This window comes from Lepidochelys kempii, chromosome 1, assembly GCF_965140265.1.
Source record: "Lepidochelys kempii isolate rLepKem1 chromosome 1, rLepKem1.hap2, whole genome shotgun sequence".
In the NCBI taxonomy this organism is placed as follows: domain Eukaryota; kingdom Metazoa; phylum Chordata; order Testudines; family Cheloniidae; genus Lepidochelys; species Lepidochelys kempii.
The window spans coordinates 264,391,190-264,411,079 of NC_133256.1; the positions used below are offsets into that span (position 1 = coordinate 264,391,190).

General features: G+C 41.0%; 1 protein-coding gene across 7 annotated transcripts in view; it reads right to left on the reverse strand.

The window, feature by feature from the left end:
* The window catches only part of ANO4 (anoctamin 4), a 288,922-nt gene that overhangs the window by 161,719 nt on the left and 107,313 nt on the right, over nt 1-19,890 (reverse strand). For 6 of the 7 annotated variants that reach the window (XM_073327405.1, XM_073327407.1, XM_073327404.1 and 3 more), the window contains one exon: nt 2,248-2,384. In XM_073327405.1, the coding sequence (XP_073183506.1) occupies nt 2,248-2,384 (137 nt within the window). The remainder of the gene's footprint in view (nt 1-2,247; nt 2,385-19,890) is intronic. The other variant, XM_073327406.1, reaches the window with a different exon arrangement.

The window sequence follows — 19,890 nt, forward strand, 5'->3', positions numbered from 1 at the left end:
TATAGCTGCAACTCATTTTGCTGAGAATGTATTAGTACTGCATGTTCGCAGGACCCACTGTTGGGTTCCATAAACATACAGAGACAAACACACAGAGTCTATATAGTATGTGTGTCAAAGATATGCTCAAAATCTATGGCCCTCTAGTGTCAGAATACACTTCATGGCGGTAATCACAGTAGAAAGTTGAATAGGACTTTAATAGAAATATGAGTAGGAAGACAAGGGAATTTTAAAGCTGCTTACCTGCACTTCCTTTTAAAGAGCAGTCAATTCACCATGAGAAACGCTGAAGCACCTTTCACTTAAAAGCAGATTTGCTTTATCATATTTCCCATATCTTTTGGTCCTTCGTTTTTCATTACGAGGGACATTTGTATGAAAATAGGATCTTTGGGTCTAAAGAGCTCATCTGCTCTTGTTGCTTATTCCCACCTGAAATCATAATCCTCTGTATGTGACTTTATGTTTGGTAGCTGGAGAATAACTTGTAATGCCACTAAGGATTATGACTATAGGAAAGAAGAATAAGCAGGAATATGTGCACTCAAGTACAGTTATGGTCTGAAGAGGGACTATGTTTTTCATGTATATAGTTTTCCGTCACTACTTTTTAGGTTGTAAATTCTTTGGAGCAGGAGCTGCATCTTCTGATGTGTCTGTATAGGGCCTACCACATTTTTGGCGGTAGTGTAGTATAAATAATAATGACATAGGAAAAAACCTATGTTAAAATAATGCTATTTAGGCTTCAAAATCAAGCACTCAAAGATTAGGAAGTGACAGATCTATAGCTGTCTTTTGTAACTGCAGTGAAACCATTTGCAACTCATTTTGCATGCCCATTTTGTACATTGAATGAGGCCGGGATACTGTGGAAAAAATAGTATGTGATCATGTAATTAAAAATATAATGCATATGCCCAAGGTGGAGGGGTCAAGGGGTGAATTAAGGTTGAATGGGCGACCACTGCGAGTTGTAGGTGCTCAGATCATTTAAAAGTCAGGCCACTTATTTTTTTTCATGCCTAAATATGAATTATTTAGCATGACTTATGAGGAGAGGCTGAGGGAACTGGGATTGTTTAGTCTGCAGAAGAGAAGAATGAGGGGGGATTTGATAGCTGCTTTCAACTACCTGAGAGGTGGTTCCAGAGAGGATGGTTCTAGACTATTCTCAGTGGTAGAAGAGGACAGGACAAGGCGTAATGGTCTCAAGTTGCAGTGGGGGAGGTTTAGGTTGGATATTAGGAAAAACTTTTTCACTAGGAGGGTGGTGAAACACTGGAATGCGTTACCTAGGGAGGTGGTAGAATCTCCTTCCTTAGAAGTTTTTAAGGTCAGGCTTGACAAAGCCCTGGCTGGGATAATTTAATTGGGGATTGGGCCTGCTTTGAGCAGGGGGTTGGACTAGATGACCTCCTGAGGTCCCTTCCAACCCTGATATTCTATGATTCTATGATTATGGGGCCTAAGCTTTGTGCTCCCACTTTGAAAAATTTTGGCTTTACTTACTCCTATTCCACTGAAGATCTGACTAGTCTTCCCCTACTGGACACACCACTGGTGGTATAAGCGAAAAACTGCATTTGAGACAGATCTCTGGGAACAGAGTTGCTCAGCCCAGTGGATTGTGGCCTAATGCACAAACTGCCTGATCCTCAGTTCTCTGTCTAGTGGACCCCAGCCCTGAGGAAGCAAGAAGTCACTAAGAGGAAGTTAATGTTGCAAGCCGTGCATGGGAAGGAGGGGAACTGTATGCTGCAAAGCCACAACTCCCATCTCTGTACATACTACTTACCACCATTTTGCATGATCAGATTTGTTCTTCTCTGCACTACCCAGTGGATGGTGACATATGTCCCATGTCTGGTAGCCAGTGCTGTCTATCACAAATGCATGAGATCATTCCAGTCCCTCAGGATTAATGCAGTGACACATTGATAGGCCAGATGAACCAATAACATACTGGTGCAATCACTACTGGAATACTGTGTCCAGTTGTAGCATCAACCATTCGAGAAGGATGTTGATAAATCGGAGAGGGTTCACAGAAGGGCCCCAAGAATGATTAAGGGATTCTGAACCCAAAAGATTTTATATTTCCATGTTATGATTTTAGAGCAGATGTCATTTTTAAGGGCCCACACACACGATCACAGGATTGGATAAGAGTGGGCCTGCAGTGAATAAGCCTTTCAAAAAATTACATTTATTCCCTGTATGGCTTAGTCTATTGGCTCTTACCTCTCCAACTGTTTCCAATCTGCTGGCATCATCTGAAGTACTGGTCAAATTACCATGGTGAAGAAGAGAGTCATTATCTTTGCAAGGGCTGTTTACTTCTTCTAACTCATCAAAAAAAATGTTCACGTCCTTGGCTACTACAAGCAAAAACAAAACCAAAAATAGAGTTTCAAACTAAAACTGAAAAGAGGCACTGAAAATAATACATTATAATAACCAAATATTGTACTTTTGCTTGTTATGAGATAAATACCTTTTGGTTTAAAATTTTAAGGGGTTGTGGTTATCAACAGTTGTATGATAGCACAATGATATCTTCATTAGCAGGCAACAAAGCTTTAGGAAAACTAATACTTTTATGATGCAAATTAAAAAAAAATCTGTCATAATAAAAGATACACTAGCTAATTTCCTGGCTTCTCTTCAGATAATTGGTTTAAAGGCTTGCCTTTGGGATTACAGTGACCTCTGAAAATGTATTATAATAAAAAGGCAACATTTTTTAATATTCTCTGAAGTGTCCTGTTACATGTTGCAGAGATTCTCATAGGTATCACAGCCAGAGGGTTGAGAATGACCACAGTGCAATCTGTTCCACCTTGTATTTACCAATGTATCCACTGAGTACATTTCCCAGACCTGAAGAAGAGCTCTGTGTAAGCTCAAAAGCTTGTCTCTGTCACCAACAGAAGTTGGTCCAATAAAAGATATCACCTCACCCACCTTGTCTCTCAGTATATTGGTCTGTCTGATGCCACTGAGAGGGTTGTGAGAGAAGCAGTGATTTAAATCCACATATTATATCCAGTCTGAAGAGAGGTCAGGAATCATTCTATTTGCATTACTGTATTGTTTCATCAGGACTGAAAATGACTGCACTGCACCTGAAGTGGGCGGGGGGAACGTTGTCTGGGCTTGCCAGAGGAAGGAAGTAGTGCTTTATGGGAGGGATGGGGAAGGAGGTGAGTAACTACTGCAAAAAGGTGGGGAGTGGTCAGCTTTGCAGCACTGACTCAGCCCCTGGGAATGGGAGGGCAGAAGTCTTTAAAAGGTGTAACCCTGGACATTGGAAGCCCATTTTCCATGGAGCAGGAAAGGGAGCACCCACTCTCCCTCCCCTCAAGGTGCTAAAGTCTGGTTGGGTTAGGACCTGCTGTGGGCATTGTGCTACTCGCTCCTTTGTAGGGTGGCTGGGAAGGAATTTTTCCCTCGCCACCATATTGGCTTCGGTGGAGTGGGTTTTTTTCGCCTCCTCCACAGCGGGTGTCAGGGAGGACCTATTATGGTGAGGAGAAAAGTGGTTAGGCTATATGTCTCAACTTGTTTTGTAAGTGTGGGGCGGATGCCCAGTGCAGGTACTCCATAGGGAAAGCATCCAGTGACCAGATAAATGGCCTGGTAATGGATTTGAAAAGGAGATGCTGGTTAATGGAATGGGGTGGAGGGGTTGGGGCTCCTATGATTGGTACGGCAGGGAGCCAACCCTCCCTTTCCTATAGCCCACCTTAACCCACTTATGAGGGGTGGATGGATGGTAAGGTCCAAGCCACAGGTTGGTTGCGGGACCTGGATGGAAAATGAAAGGGGCTGGTGGAAGCCTCGGGTCGTTATTTGAATGAACATGGATTTGCTTGCACTGTACACTTTTATCCAGCGGGTAGTCCTAGACATCTAATAATAAAGTTGTGGCCTGATTAAAATTAGTATCAAGTGTCTCCTGTCCTTCTTCCGGGATAGCTGGATAACCTCCCACCAGGTACCCCACGGTAAATGATATATCACACTTCTCATGATCATTTACAGTAAAACAAGGTCACAGAGGACTATCTATAGATGTACTAATAAAGGTGAAATGTCCTATACTACTTAAACTCTGAGGTTCTGCTGAGTGCTCATTGGCTGAGTGGCTGTGCAAGACTACTGAACACCAGTGTGTCATGAAAAGGGAAAGCCAGATGGGCTGATGTGGTGGGCACAGCCGGGGAGGAGAGGGGTAAGAAAGGAGAGGAACCAGGGGATCCATGTTTATGCTGATCTAATATCCAATGGCTTTATGTGGATAAGGAGATTTTATTGAAAACCTATCCAAAGGTTAAAGATTTATGCTCCTTTTTTGCAAGTATAAAACTAGGGCAGGTAGGTTTAAATGATAAATGCTGCATTTCAGACTAACAGCTTTGCATATAAAGCCACTTTTAAAAAATTCCAAAAACCAAACAAACCCAATCCCCCCGCAAACTTTTCCTCATATCAGATTGACTCCACTATGGAAACTAGAATAATATACCAAGACAAACTGCCTCATTTTGAATTGAAAAATCATAGCTTTTAGGGTCTTCAACTGCTCTTTCCATCTTGATGACATAACAATAAAGCTTTGCTATTAGGCAATTATCATGGCATTCTATGCCAGACTAGTAGCTACTGCATCTCGTGTACCAAGCTCATGGTTTAACAAATTAGGTAAAATATTGCATTATTCAGCTATACTTCTTGTGACCACACATAGGAATTATACAATGTTTAATTCACACTGAACACTTTGTCCTGTAATCATTTAGTTTTACATAGCACCCTCCACCCTCATAGCTCCCAGATTGCTTTAGCAAGGATATTAGGTCCAATAGTCTTATCGAGCATCTTACTTACCCTACCTATATATCCATTTATCACCACTATATTTGAATATCTTCCAAGGTTAAAACAATTTTTTTTTACAATCATACATATTATTAAAAAGAAAAGGAGTACTTGTGGCACCTTAGAGACTAATCAATTTATTTGAGCATAAGCTTTCGTGAGGTTGTAGATCCTTGATAATGCGTTGGAGAAGTCACCTACTACAGGACAGGCCTAACAAAGAAAATAACAGAACACCACTAGCCATCACCTTCAGCCCCCAACTAAAATACCGCCAACGCATTATCAAGGATCTACAACCTATCCTGAAGGACGACCCAACACTCTCACAAATCTTGGGAGACAGGCCAGTCCTTGCCTACAGACAGCCCCCCAACCTGAAGCGAATACTCACCAGCAACCACATACCACACAACAGAACCACTAACCCAGGAACCTATCCTTGCAACAAAGCCCATTGCCAACTGTGCCCACATATCTATTCAGGGGACACCATCACAGGGCCTAATAACATCAGCCACACTATCAGAGGCTCGTTCACCTGCACATCTACCAATGTGATATATGCCATCATGTGCCAGCAATGCCCCTCTGCCATGTACATTGGGTAAACTGGACACAAATCAGATATCAAGAATTATAACATTCAAAAACCAGTCGGAGAGCACTTCAATCTCCCTGGTCACTCGATTTCTGATCTCAAAGTGACTATCCTTCAACAAAAAAACTTGAAAACAGACTCCAACGAGAGACTGCTGAATTGGAATTAATTTGCAAATTGGATACAATTAACTTAAGCTTGAATAGAGACTGGGAATGGTTGATTCATTATAAAAAGTAACCTATTTCCCCTTGTTTATTCCTTCCCCCCTCCCCCACTGTTGCTCAGACGTTCTTGTTAAACCCTGGATTTGTGCTGGAAATGGCCCACCTTGATTATCATACACATTGTAAGGAGAGTGATCACTTTAGATAAGCTATTACCAGCAGGAGAGTGGGGTGGGGGAGAGAAAACCTTTTGTAGTGATAAACGCCCATTTTTTCATGGTCTGTGTTTATAAAAACATCTTCTGTATTTTCCACAGTATGCATCCGATGAATTGGTTAGTCTCTAAGGTGCCACAAGTCCTCCTTTTCTTTTTGCGAATACAGACTAACACGGCTGTTACTCTGAAATCATACATATTATTAGTTTCTCTTCTTTCTCACCCCATGATAGTTATTTTTTATTATTCATTTATCCTACTTTTGTGAAAAGTGCCGGGGCATCTTTAGTGACAGGTGGTTAAGGATGTAGCTTTCCATCCAGAAGAGGGTGTCATCCACCAACATAGTGCTCCAAAGCAACCTACTGCGGCACTAGTTCAATGCTGACTCAGCAGAAAAAGTTGCCCACTGCCTCACCACAAGTCTATATATTCAGCAACATAAAGGATGTTTTTTTCCTCCTGTCGGTAATCATAGTGGTGGAGTTTTTGAAGCAGGGTAAGAGTGCTGAGGCAAGATAATACATGCTATTCATATTCATGATACTATTTCTTCCACTTCAAGCAGGCTGCCTGAAAAAATTCTGCCTCCTTCAGTAATAATTTGGATGTTGATCACAATCTGTCTTTGCACATGTTAACTTGAGGAGGATCCATCACAATACTTAAAAATAAGAACTTTTGGGGCTGACAATCATTTTGAATTACCAGTAGCTCCACTGTACTGGAATGTTGAAGGAGATCCCTTAAAGACAGACCATGCTAGCCTGTACTTTATCAATGCCTCATTATACTATCTCAAAGGAATATGAGACTGAGTTAGTGAGACTTTCCATGTGTTATCCAAAGTAAGTCTATCTTTTAGCAAGGGGAGATGAAAGAAGACATGCATGACTGATTTTGAAGGAGAGATTGTTGGAGCATAGCACACTAGAGAATTTACTCATGAGCTAACTGTTCATCCTTCCATGAAAATTGCCCCTGTAACACTGATGAGGTCATTGGGACATTGAATAATATGCTTCTTAAGTGCTAATAATGTACAGAGTTGCAACTTGGATGGTTTCCAAACTGGTACACAGTTGGGTGGTCTAGATAGATAGTTAGCTACTTTTTTTAAAGACTGGTTTAAAACAGACTGGATGACTCAGAGGACTTGTAATGAAACACAATCTTATTTTGGGGTCACTTTGAAATCCAGCTCAGTGGCCTACGTGATATTAGTTTGCAATGTCTTTCAAAACAGTCTTCAGTAGAATATTTTCTGTCACAAAAAGCCATAATAATTGGTATCCTGGTTGGCAACCTAAGCAAAAGGGCTAAAGACAGAATAATTATAGATACTGAAGTCCCTTGTCATCTCTAGAGGTGTCTATGTCCCTCTTCAGGTTAGGGTATAAACATGCTGATTGAGAGAACGTAGAGATCCTTACATTGCTATGGGCATGGTGTTTCTATTCTATGGATAAACTGAGTTTCAGTCTCCAATGCTGAATATGTGGCTCTAACGTTTCTTAGAACATTTTTTTCATAAGGCTTGTTGAATATCAAAAATGAAATTTCTCAAAAAAATGTTTAACAAAAAAGTTGGTTGTTTCCTCTCCCTGCTCCTCAATTTTAACAATGTTTGTGGTATTTTAAAGCCTTCTTTTGTACCCATCGCTCTGCTGCTAGTAGTAACTAATTCATCCATTCCACTGAACCGAATCTGCATCCTTCCTGCACCGTCAAACTTTCATTAGGGCACAAACAAGGTCCCACCATTCCTATTTTTCCTGGGCCTCTCTCTGCATGTCCTCTGTATTGTGAAGGCACAAGTTTTTTATCTCTAAGTACCAAGGAATTCTTTCAGCCAGCCCCTTCCACATGTTCCTCCAGCTGCCCCATAGCATACCTGGCATGGCAGACACCCTAGTTTCATTCTTAACACATGTCCCAAATGTTTCCATCTTCTTTTCTGGACCTGTACTTCAACAAACTGCTTGTTGACAGACTAAGCACATGGTCGGTCATACAATGAATCCCATCCTAGCCTCAAGCACCAAGCCCCATCCTACACAGAGAAACAGTAAAGCTTCTGTGACATGCGAGTCAATTGAGCCAGTTATGGGTACACCCAATGTGATGCTTTGGGGTTCAACTCAAACCACTAAGGGGTTGTGTTACCGCCTGCCCTGCAACTCTGGATGCTTTAAATAACTATACTGCTCACAGCCCTGACACCAACAGCCAGCCTACAAGCATTCAGGTCACACTGCCCAGTTACTATTTGGAGCTTGTCCCCAGACGCCCCTCTCCAGTTCCAAATTTTCCCAAAACTGTCTGCCCTGCAGTGTCCTGCCCTCTCCTGGAACACTCACAGAGGGTAAATTTGTGGTTCCTTTAAAAAACTGGTAAACAGAAGCTCCTTAATTTAACTGGGGTTGACAAACATTACATTTTACTCAAAGCACTGAACTGGTTTATAGTAAAAGTAAAACTAGTTTATTAAATTAAAAGTCATAGGTTTAGGTGATGTTGAGTATAAGGAATTAAAGTAGAAAGGATTACAAGCAGACAAGTAAAAATATGCATCTAAAACTAAAACCTGATTTAACAAACTAGACTCTCTGGTTCAAAGCTGTGTTTCTCACCAAGTCTGTTTTCAGCATGGCTGACCAGATTCTCTGACCCTTCCACAGATCTCTAAGTGCTCTGTTCCTTTGTTTTTTCAGGTGAAGGATGCCAAAATATCTGTCTTTCTTTTTCCTCATATCTTCCCAAAGTTCATTGACCCTGCTTCAAGAGACAGGAAAGCTTGCTGGGAGTCCAGGTTCCACTCCCCCAGGAGATTAAGTGGTCATCTTTCCCCTCCTACTCTCCTGACAGCTTTGTTCATCTTGCATGTAAATGTACCGTCATTTTCTCTGCCTGATAACCAAGCTGGTCAGACAACCAAATACACATTCCTTTGTCTAGTGCAGACTGGGCTTATGCATTGCTTGCCAAACACATTTTAAGAACATAATTCTAGCAAATCTTTAACTATTTGCACACACACCACACAATTATTTTTGGGACCAGCATGTTACTAGTTTGTATATGATACCTTACATGACACCTTTTAGATACAGATTATGACAGTGTGTTAGGTGTAGTGAGGATGTCAGGTCTGACAAGAATTGATTACTGTAGTGAACCACCAATGGGCCTCTGAGTCACATCCATCCAATCCCAGACCACCACATGGCAACATGTGAGAAAGCTCAGTCAGCAAACAAGTTAGAGTGCACCAATGACAAGTTAAAGTGGAAACATGATCTTTTGTGTGTGAAATTTCAGGAAATTTTTTTAAACTTATACCAAAATAGTTCTAATAAACTGTCAAACACTAGGAAATTTCAAATAAATCCATATGTTTTTGTGAACCATTTCATTTTCTTCAGACCATCTTTTTTGACAAAAATATCGATTATTATTATTCAGCAATATTTCATCATGGGGATTTTTAAAAAAAGCCTTCACAACACGCAGGATCTTTAAGCATAAAAAGGGGAATGCTACTATCTATAATTTACCATGAGTCACCCATAAATCTTGACCACGCATCAACTCTTCAGATCTGGGAAGTCAGGAGTTTTGTTAAATACGCCACAGATTTCCTGCATTTTAGGTGCTCAAATTCATTCTATCTCCTTTGACTTTCCTTAACATTCTTGCAGTGCCTAAGAGTGCTGTCTTCTGGAGCTCATTGATTGTGATGTTAAATCCATACTTGCCACAGAGGCTTCAAAGCAGACACTTGGCAACCTCATTCATAGAATCATAGAATATCAGGGTTGGAAGGGACCTCAGGAGGTCATCTAGTCCAACCCCCTGCTCAAAACAGGACCAATCCCCAATTAAATCATCCCAGCCAGGGCTTTGTCAAGCCTGACCTTAAAAACTTCTAAGGAAGGAGATTCTACCACCTCCCTAAGTAACGCATTCCAGTGTTTCACCACCCTCCTAGTGAAAAAGTTTTTCCTAATATCCAACCTAAACCTCCCCCACTGCAACTTGAGACCATTACTCCTTGTCCTGTACTCTTCTACCACTGAGAATAGTCTAGAACCATCCTCTCTGGAACCACCTCTCAGGTAGTTGAAAGCAGCTATCAAATCCCCCCTCATTCTTCTCTTCTGCAGACTAAACAACCCCAGTTCCCTCAGCCTCTCCTCATAAGTCATGTGTTCCAGACCCCTAATCATTTTTGTTGTCCTTCGCTGGACTCTCTCCAATTTATCCACATCCTTCTTGTAGTGTGAGGCCCAAAACTGGACACAGTACTCCAGATGAGGCCTCACCAATGTCGAATAGAGGGGAACGATCACGTCCCTCGATCTGCTCGCTATGCCCCTACTTATACATCCCAAAACGCCAGTGGCCTTCTTGGCAACAAGGGCATACTGCTGTCTCATATCCAGCTTCTCGTCCACTGTCACCCCTAGGTCCTTTTCCGCAGAGCTGCTGCCTAGCCATTCGGTCCCTAATCTGTAGCTGTGCATTGGGTTCTTCCGACCTCAGTGCAGGACCCTGCACTTATCCTTATTGAACCTCAACAGATTTCTTTTGGCACAATCCTCCAATTTGTCTAGGTCCCTCTGTATCCTATCCCTGCCCTCCAGCGTATCTACCACTCCTCCCAGTTTAGAATCATCTGCAAATTTGCTGAGAGTGCAATCCACACCATCCTCCAGATCATTTATGAAGATATTGAAAAAAACCGGCCCCAGGACCGACCCCTGCGGCACTCCACTTGACGCCGGCTGACAACTAGACATGGAGCCATTGATCCCTACCCGTTGAGCCCGACAATCTAGCCAACTTTCTACCCACCTTATAGTGCATTCATCCAGCCCATACTTCTTTAACTTGTTGACAAGAATACTGTGGGAGACCGTGTCAAAAGCTTTGCTCAAGTCAAGAAACAATACATCCACTGCTTTCCCTTCATCCACAGAACCAGTAATCTCATCATAAAAGGCGATTAGATTAGTCAGGCATGACCTTCCCTTGGTGAATCCATGCTGACTGTTCCTGATCACTCTGACTGTTCCTGATCACTTTCCTCTCATGTAAGTGCTTCAGGATTGATTCTTTGAGGACCTGCTCCATGATTTTTCCGGGGACCGAGGTGAGGCTGACTGGCCTGTAGTTCCCAGGATCCTCCTTCCTTCTCTTCCTTCTTCATTGTGTCTCTTCATAAATTCTCCCTCAGCTATGCTGCTGCCGGTGCTCAACACATGCTCCACCATCTCTTCCTTTTTGGAACACAGCCTATAGTTTGGGGAGCAGTTTTGTCGGTCAATTCTGTTTCAAAGGTAATTAAGCCTTAAGGGCTGTTTTTGTGCACTGATAATGAAGCCCTCTGTCTCTTTTGAGGTGTCCTTCTAAAGCCATAAATAAATCTTCGATCACTGATGCGTTCCAGCTCTTTACACCACTGTCCAATGTCCTCGCATTGATTTCTGCATAAATCTTTCAAGTCTTTCTTTGGTGGTTTGCTTTCTCCTTTCCTTTATGGGAGCCATTGCTTGTTATTGTGAGCAGATGATGTTTTACTCTGGCTGATGCCTCGTATTTTCATGTGTTATTCATCACTGGCAATTATTATTAATTATTATTTATATGAATTACTAAAGCACCTAGGAGCCCTAGTCATGGCCAAGGATCCTGTTGTGATATGGAAAGATTCAAACTCTGAGCAAGTGTGTTGGATACAATTTTACAATCTGCTTTCTGTAAGGAGATCAGTCTACAATGTCCACAATCTGGACCCATTTTTCCATGATTCATTTTCAATTAAATAATCAGAAATTAAACAAGTCTCTCTTAGAAATCTACCTGGATGTTAGAAAATACTTCCAACTTAGAGAGGAAAAATTAGTAAATCAAAATGATTTAAAAAAATCCTTGGAAATCCATACCACAAGGTGCTTCCCCAACCTCCATATTTTCATCATATATGAAATACTCTGAACAGCAACAGGTTTTTCTAGACTTTTCCCTTTGCAGCAGTGATAAAAGAAAGGTAAATATTTTGAAGCAAATCATCAGGGTCAATAGCTTAGAGGTCTCAAATCAGAGGTATACAATTGTCCAAGATATTTTTATAAACTGATTGCTTTCCTGTGGACAGCAAGTTCCCCCTTTCAATTTAATAACTAGGAAACTACACTTGAAGCCTTTACTACTTTTAATCTTCTTTTTTTAAAAGTTCTCCATTCTCCATTGCACATCTTCAATAGTACAGTATGGGGAATGGAGAAATTTTTTGAAAGAAGATTAAAAGAATAATATATTATAGTAAATACTTTAGAACACCTCTGTTTAGTACTCCAGCTTTAAGAAGATCTTGAGATTCTAGGCAGATTAATTTCGACAGAATAAAGGTGGTTCTGGGTAATTTGGCATGCTTCTTGTGAATTGCAGATGGTTCTGGCTGGTTTAAATGTTTTGTGTAGTTCGGATACGGTATGGCCCCTGTGATGCTGGCAGATCAGGTGCCAGCTCATGACAAGATCCCTACACCACAAATGCATGGCTGGAAACCAACTGGCTCACCTACATGTTAGTATTGTTAAAATAGTTATTAGATTTAGAGAGATTTGTTTAGTGTTTGGACTTTATGAAATGCTTGTGAGCTGCTGAATACATTAATCTCACTTACAATACCTGTATACCATGTAATAAGGTAATATTTACATGTTTTGCTCTGTACCTATAGATGTGTTTGTTATGAAACTTAGAAACCCGCACTGTCAGGAGAGAAGTATTACCAAGTGTGAAATACCAGTTTATCACAAAAGGTGTCATCTCTTGTCAAACAAAAGAAGGCCTATAGACACTAGACAAGCCACTGTGGAACATCAGTGGACAAAACTTTGTTGATTGCTTCAGCCACACCCATGAAGAGGGTAGGTGCACAAACTCTCATCCCATCATGGCTTGAACTCTGGGGGAATGGAATCAAAATCCCTGTCAAGAAGAAATTATTACCACTGTGTTGCTTGGAATTTGGAGAGGGCAATATTTCTAAGCATAAGCAAGGGATCCCCAAGCCGTTTAGCTTGGGTTAGCCTAAAAGACATATAGAGCTTGTACATTACAGCAGTTTCTATTACTTTTTGGAACCAAAGACTAACTCATTTGTGTGTATGTATGTTTGCGTGCTTTAACCTTGTAAATAATCTCTTGCTTCTTTTTCCTAGTTATTAAATCTTTAGATTTGTTTTTTACAGAGATTGGCTACAAACATTGTCTTTGGTGAGTGATCTAAAGTACAATTGACCTGGGGTAAGTGACTGGTCCTTTGGGACTGGGAGTAACCTGAATACTATTGTCATTTTTGTTTTAAGGGACCATCTATCACAAAGATAGGCTTGCCTGTGTGGCAAAATAGACTGGAGTGCCCAAGGGGACTGACTGTCTGTGACTCCATATTAAGACTATTATAGTGCTTGAGTTCACACTTGATACTGGGTTGGTGAAATCTAATTATAGAACACACAACCAATGTGGGGTTTGTGCCCTTCTTCTTAATAGTCTGCCCTGAGGCTGGCACTTATGGGTCATGAGCCACTCCAGACAACATAACTGACCAATTTTGTAAGGTGTGGTTTTAGCATTTCCAGGTTCATTATAGGTAGTTATCTCTGGATTGTGTCTGACTGGCAAAGGGCAATTTCAGAGAGATTCTGAGTATAACAACGGACAAGAGCATATGGGAAATAATTAGTCTTAAGGCAGAATAAGCTGAAATCTTTCCTATTAAAAATATTGAGAATATATTTTGAGCTGGAGTTCATAAGTGGAGAATTCTGATAGGAAACATTAGAAATGGCTTGTAAATCTTTAATATCTTTTGTACACTTTTTCTTACTTTGCGCTCTAAAGGAGACTAGCAGCACAAGATCAGCAGAATGGAAAATAAAGACAGAGCAGCTTTACACTAAAGTCTTTCTATTAAAAAATGAAATAAAAATTGAAAAATCCTGTTCAACAATCATACACGGCAATCTAGCCACCAGTGATGTCCCAGCTAACAAAAGTTAGACAGAATGAAAGAAAATGCCCAGGAAACTTACGTTAACAAACAAAAATGTGGTTGCTAAAAGCAGTGACAGCCATTCTAATGCTACTTCTGTTGCACAGCCTACGTAAAATAAAAGTAGCAAACAAAGACCAATCAGGCCAACCAACCTAGCAAGAATGTTTAACTGTGCTATATCCAGGGCTGGATTTCCAATTAGGCACACTAGGCACAGGCCTAGGGGCGCCGGTGTTTTATGGGAACCTAAAAGTGGGTTAAAAGTTAAAAAGTTAATACATACGCAGTTAGTGGTTAGTGTGCTTATTTTAAAAATTATAAACATTCCAATGATACAGGAGAACCTCAGAGTTATGGACACCTCAGGAATGGAGGTCACCCATAACTCTGAAATGTCTGGTTTCAGAGTGGTAGCCGTGTTAGTCTCTACCAGCAGAAAGAACGAGGAGTACTTGTGGCACCTTAGAGACTAACAAATTTATTTGAGCATAAGCTTTCGTGGGCTAAAGCCCACTTCATCAGATGTATGCAGTGGAAAATACAGTAGGAAGATATATATACATACAGAGAACATGAAAAAATGGGCGTTGCCATACCAACTCTTAACGAGACCAATCAATTAAGTTCTATTTCCCCATGCTAATTTTCCCCCTAGTGTTACTCACACCTTCTTGTCAACTGTTTGAAATGGGCCATCCTGATTATCACTACAAAAGTTTTTTTCCTCCTGCTGATAATAGCCCACCTTAATCGGCTGGTCTCGTTAAGAGTTGGTATGGCAACCCCCATTTTTTCATGTTCTCTGTATGTATATATATATCATAAGAATAAATGAATGGCCATACTGGGTCAGATCAAAGGTCCATCCAGCCTAGTATCCTGTCTAACGACAGTGGCCAATGCCAGGTGCCCCAGAGGGAGTGAACTTAACAAGTAATGATCTAGTGATCTCTCTCCTGCCATCCATCTCCACGCTCTGACAAACAGAGGCTAGGGACACCATTCCTTACCCATCCTGGCTAATAACCATTAATGGACTTAACCCCCATGAATTTATCCAGTTCTCTTTTAAACTCTGTTATAGTCCTAGCCTTCACAACCTCCTCAGGTAAGGAGTTCCACAGGTTGACTGTGCGCTGAGTGAAGAAGAACTTCCTTTTATTTATTTTAAACCTGATACCCATTAATTTCATTTGGTGGCCCCTAGTTCTTATATTATGGGGACAAGTAAATAACTTTTCCTTATTCACTTTCTCCACACCACTCACGATTTTATATACCTCTATCATATCCCCCCAGTCTCTTCTTCTCAAGCTGAAAAGTCCTAGCCTCTTTAATCTCTCTCATATGAGACCCGTTCCAAACCCCTAATCATTTTAGTTGCCCTTTTCTGAACTTTTTCTAAGGCCAGTATATCGTTTTTGAGATGAGGGGACCACATCTGTACACAGTATTCAAGATGTGGGAGTACCATGGATTTATATAAGGGCAATAAGACATTCTCTGTCTTATTCTCCATCCCTTTGTTAACGATTCCTAACATCCTGTTTGCTTTTTTGACTGCCGCTGCACACTGCGTGGACGTCTTCAGAGAACTATCCACGATGACTCCAAGATCTTTCTCCTGATTAGTTGTAGCTAAATTAGCCCCCATCATATTGTATGTATAGTTGGGGTTATTTTTTCAATGTGCGTTACTTTACATTTATCCACATTAAATTTCATTTGCCATTTTGTTGCCCAATCACTTAGTTTTGTGAGATCTTTTTGAAGTTCTACAGTCTGCTTTGGTCTTAACTATCTTGAGCAGTTTAGTATCATCTGCAAACTTTGCCACCTCACTGTTTACCCTTTTCTCCAGATTATTTATGAATAAGTTGAACAGGATTGGTCCTAGGACTGACCCTTGGGGAACACCACTAGTTATCCCTCTCCATTCTGAAAATTTATTATTTATTCCTACCCTTTGTTCCCTGTCTTTTAATCAGTTCTCAATCCATGAAAGACTCTTCCCTCTTTTCCCATGACAACTTAATTTACATAAGAGCCTTTGGAGAGGGACCTTGTCAAAGGCTTTCTGGAAATCTAAGTACACTATGTCCACTGGATCCCCCTTGTTCACATGTTTGTTGACCCCCTCAAAGAACTCTAATAGATGAGTAAGACACAATCTCCCTTTACAGAAACCATGTTGACTTTTGCACAACAATTTATGTTCTTCTATGTGTCTGACAATTTTATTCTTTACTATTGTTTCAACTAATATGCCCGGTACTGACGTTAGACTTACCAGTCTGTAATTGTCAGGATCACCTCTAGAGCTCTTCTTAAATATTGGTGTTAGATTAGCTATCTTCCAGTCACTGGGTACAGTAGCTGATTTGAAGGACAGGTTACAAATCATAGTTAATAGTTCCACAATTTCACATTTGAGTTCTTTAAAAGCATGATCTGAGGTCTTCAGTAATGCAGCCGGAGGTTATGGGTCTATTACAAGAGGGGGTGGGTGAGGTTCTGTGGCCTGTGATGTGCAGGAGGTCAGGCTAGACTATCGCAATGGTCCCTTCTGTCCTTAAAGTGTATGGGGCTATGAATGTTTGAAGCCCTCAGGAATTAAGCTGCTGTCCCGCTGTAAGAAACTGTTAGAGAGAATCATAGACCGTCACATTTGTCAAATAGTGAATGCCATTTTAGGAAAGGAGCAGTTTGGTTTTAGAAATGGAAAAGGGGTTTTTGATGGTATGTTTATTCCCAGACAGCTGGTTGAAAAGAAGGTGGAGGAAAATGTCAGGCATGGCTGGGCTTTCCTTGATTGGAGAAAGAATCTGGCAAAGTACTTAGGTGAGGGCAGATACCGCTGTTACGATTCTATGGGGTACTGGAGGACCTTGTCCCGATGGTTAAGGATTTGTATGATGGTTCCATGACAAAAGTGGAGCTGTCCTTTGGTGGAACAAAGTGTTTTGAGGTGAAGGTTGGTCTCCACCAAGGATCAGAACTTAGTTCATTACTATTCATACTTCTGTTGGCCCCAAAATTAATAAAGAAAACACTGAAGTCATATGGGTGACTTGTGCAGAACCAGAGATTTGTGGGAGTTGGTTAGTGGCAAAAGGAAAAGTCAATAGAGAACTACAAACAAAGCTGCTGAATTCAGGGGAAGTCTAGTGCAAGATAAGTGGACTGATTTATGATAAACACAGGCCCAGACTACTTGAGGGAAACCTATACAAAACTATGATAAGACCAGCTCTTCTGTATGGATCAGAGTCCTGGGTGACCAAAGAGAGGCACTTGAGAAATCTTGAAACCATAGAAATAAGATGTCTGAGGGCAGTCAGAGGATTGACATTGCTGGACCTCATGTGGGATGATGCCATCAGGAGTAAGACCAAGGTCTGCAGTTTCAGCGAGAAGGTGCAAGAGAGGGGTCTGAGATTATATGGGCATGTACAAAGGGTGGATGATGGGAATCCTGTTTAAGAGGCATTTGAGATTAGAATTCATAGGTGTAGAACAAGCGGGTGGCCTAGAAAATGGTAAATGGACACATACAGGAGGATAGAGTGGATATGGACCGAATATTGACCCAGCAAGCCTGGAAAAGACTGATCCAGTGACCTGAGCAGAAGTAGCTAGAAAAAGGGGAAGAAAGAAATTGTCTGAGGGAATTGTGAGAGCAGTGGGTCAAACAACTATCATCCTTTATGCTGGATCCCAGAACTCACTGGCACCAGCATCATTTCCAGGCTTCTGTTAGCCAAGCATGGATGAGACCTAAAGTAATGCACTGCTTCTGCCCATTATTATATGAGAGAAGCAGATTCAGTTATGTCAGAGAGGCTATGGCACTGATTCTGAGGTGCTGGCTAGAGGAATCCACAGGCAGAGGAGGAGGATGGTCAGGATTTCCCGTGTAATCTTATACTGGAATTGGAAAAGGTACAGAAAAGGGCAACCAAAATGATTAGGGGTATGGAACAGCTTCCATATGAGGAGAGATTAATAAAACTGGGACTTCTCAGCTTGGAAAAGAGATGACTAAGGGGGTATATAATAGATATCTATAAAATCATGACGTTAAATTAATAGACAGTCGGTTTAAAACAAACAAAAGGAAGTATTTCTTCACACAATGCACAATCAACCTGTGGAACTCTTTGTCAGAGGATGTTGTGAAGGACAAGACTATAGCAGTGTTCAAAAAAAATAGATAAGTTCATGGAGGATAGGTCCATCAATGGTTATTAGCCAGGATGGGCAGGGATGGTGTCTCTAGTCTCTGTTTGCCAGAAGCTGGGAATGGGCAACCGGGGGTGGATCACTTGATGATTACCTGTTCTGCTCATTCCCTCTGATACACCTGTGTCAAGGTTCCTCCCCCACTCTGAACTCTAGGGTACAGATGTGGGGACCTGCATGAAAAACCTCCTAAGCTTATCTTTACCAGCTTAGGTCAAAACTTCCCCAAGGTACAAAATATTCCACCCGTCGTCCTTGGATTGGCCGCTACCACCACCAAACTAATACTTGGTTACTGGGGAAGAGCTGTTTGGACGCGTCTTTCCCCCCAAAATACTTCCCAAAACCTTGCACCCCACTTCCTGGACAAGGTTTGGTAAAAAGCCTCACCAATTTGCCTAGGTGACTACAGACCCAGACCCTTGGATCTTAAGAACAATGAACAATCCTCCCAACACTTGCACCCCCCCTTTCCTGGGAAATGTTGGATAAAAAGCCTCACCAATTTGCATAGGTGACCACAGACCCAAACCCTTGGATCTGAGAACAATGAAAAAGCATTCAGTTTTCTTACAAGAAGACTTTTAATAAAAATAGAAGTAAATAGAAATAAAGAAATCCCCCCTATAAAATCAGGATGGTAGATATCTTACAGGGTAATTAGATTAAAAAACATAGAGAATCCCTCTAGGCAAAACCTTAAGTTACAAAAAAGATACATAGACAGAAATAGTTATTCTATTCAGCACAATTCTTTTCTCAGCCATTTAAAGAAATCATAATCTAACACATACCTAGCTAGATTACTTACTAAAAGTTCTAAGACTCCATTCCTGGTCTATCCCCTGCAGAAACCAGCATACAGACAGACCCACAGACCCTTTGTTTCTCTCCCTCCTCCCAGCTTTTGAAAGTATCTTGTCTCCTCATTGGTCATTTTGGTCAGGTGCCAGCGAGGTTACCTTTAGCTTCTTAACCCTTTACAGGTGAGAGGAGCTTTCCCCTGGCCAGGAGGGATTTCAAAGGGGTTTACCCTTCCCTTTATATTTATGACAACCTGGCATTGGCCATTGTCGGAAGACAGGATACTGGGCTAGATGGAGGATTGCTCTGACCCAGTATGGCTGTTCTTACCTATTGTATCTTATCTATTGTAAGAACAGCTGTACCCACTGGTGTGATGCTTGGGGATCCCGTCAACAAACACCAAATAGTAAATATTAAGAATCAGAAATAATTAAGAGTCAGATATCTTCCTGTATGAGATATTGCAGGACTAAAGAGAACCATGGTAATGAATGGTGTTTCATGATTTTCATTCTCTTTTAACCTGTATTATCAATCTTGACACTAACAAAAGTGGCCTTGTAGATAATGTTTTTGTAGATAATTTTCATTCCTTTTGAAAATTTCCATTTTTAATCAAAAACAGAAAATTGATCTGTTTTGGATTTTTTAGAAAAAAAAAGTCAAACACTTTCAAAATCCTCCCTCCAAATAATTTCATTTCACACTTTTTTTTCCTGAAAATACTTATTTTGAAACCAGTTCTACTTGATACAAATAGATTTTTGAGCTAATTTTTAAAAGCATAACCCATGGATCTTAGTCCTTTGAAACATAAGCCACAAATAGCCTGCAGGGCCTTTACGCAGAGTTCCCCAAATAGCTTTCCAAGCCAAAAGAGCTGCAATTGTTGTATTA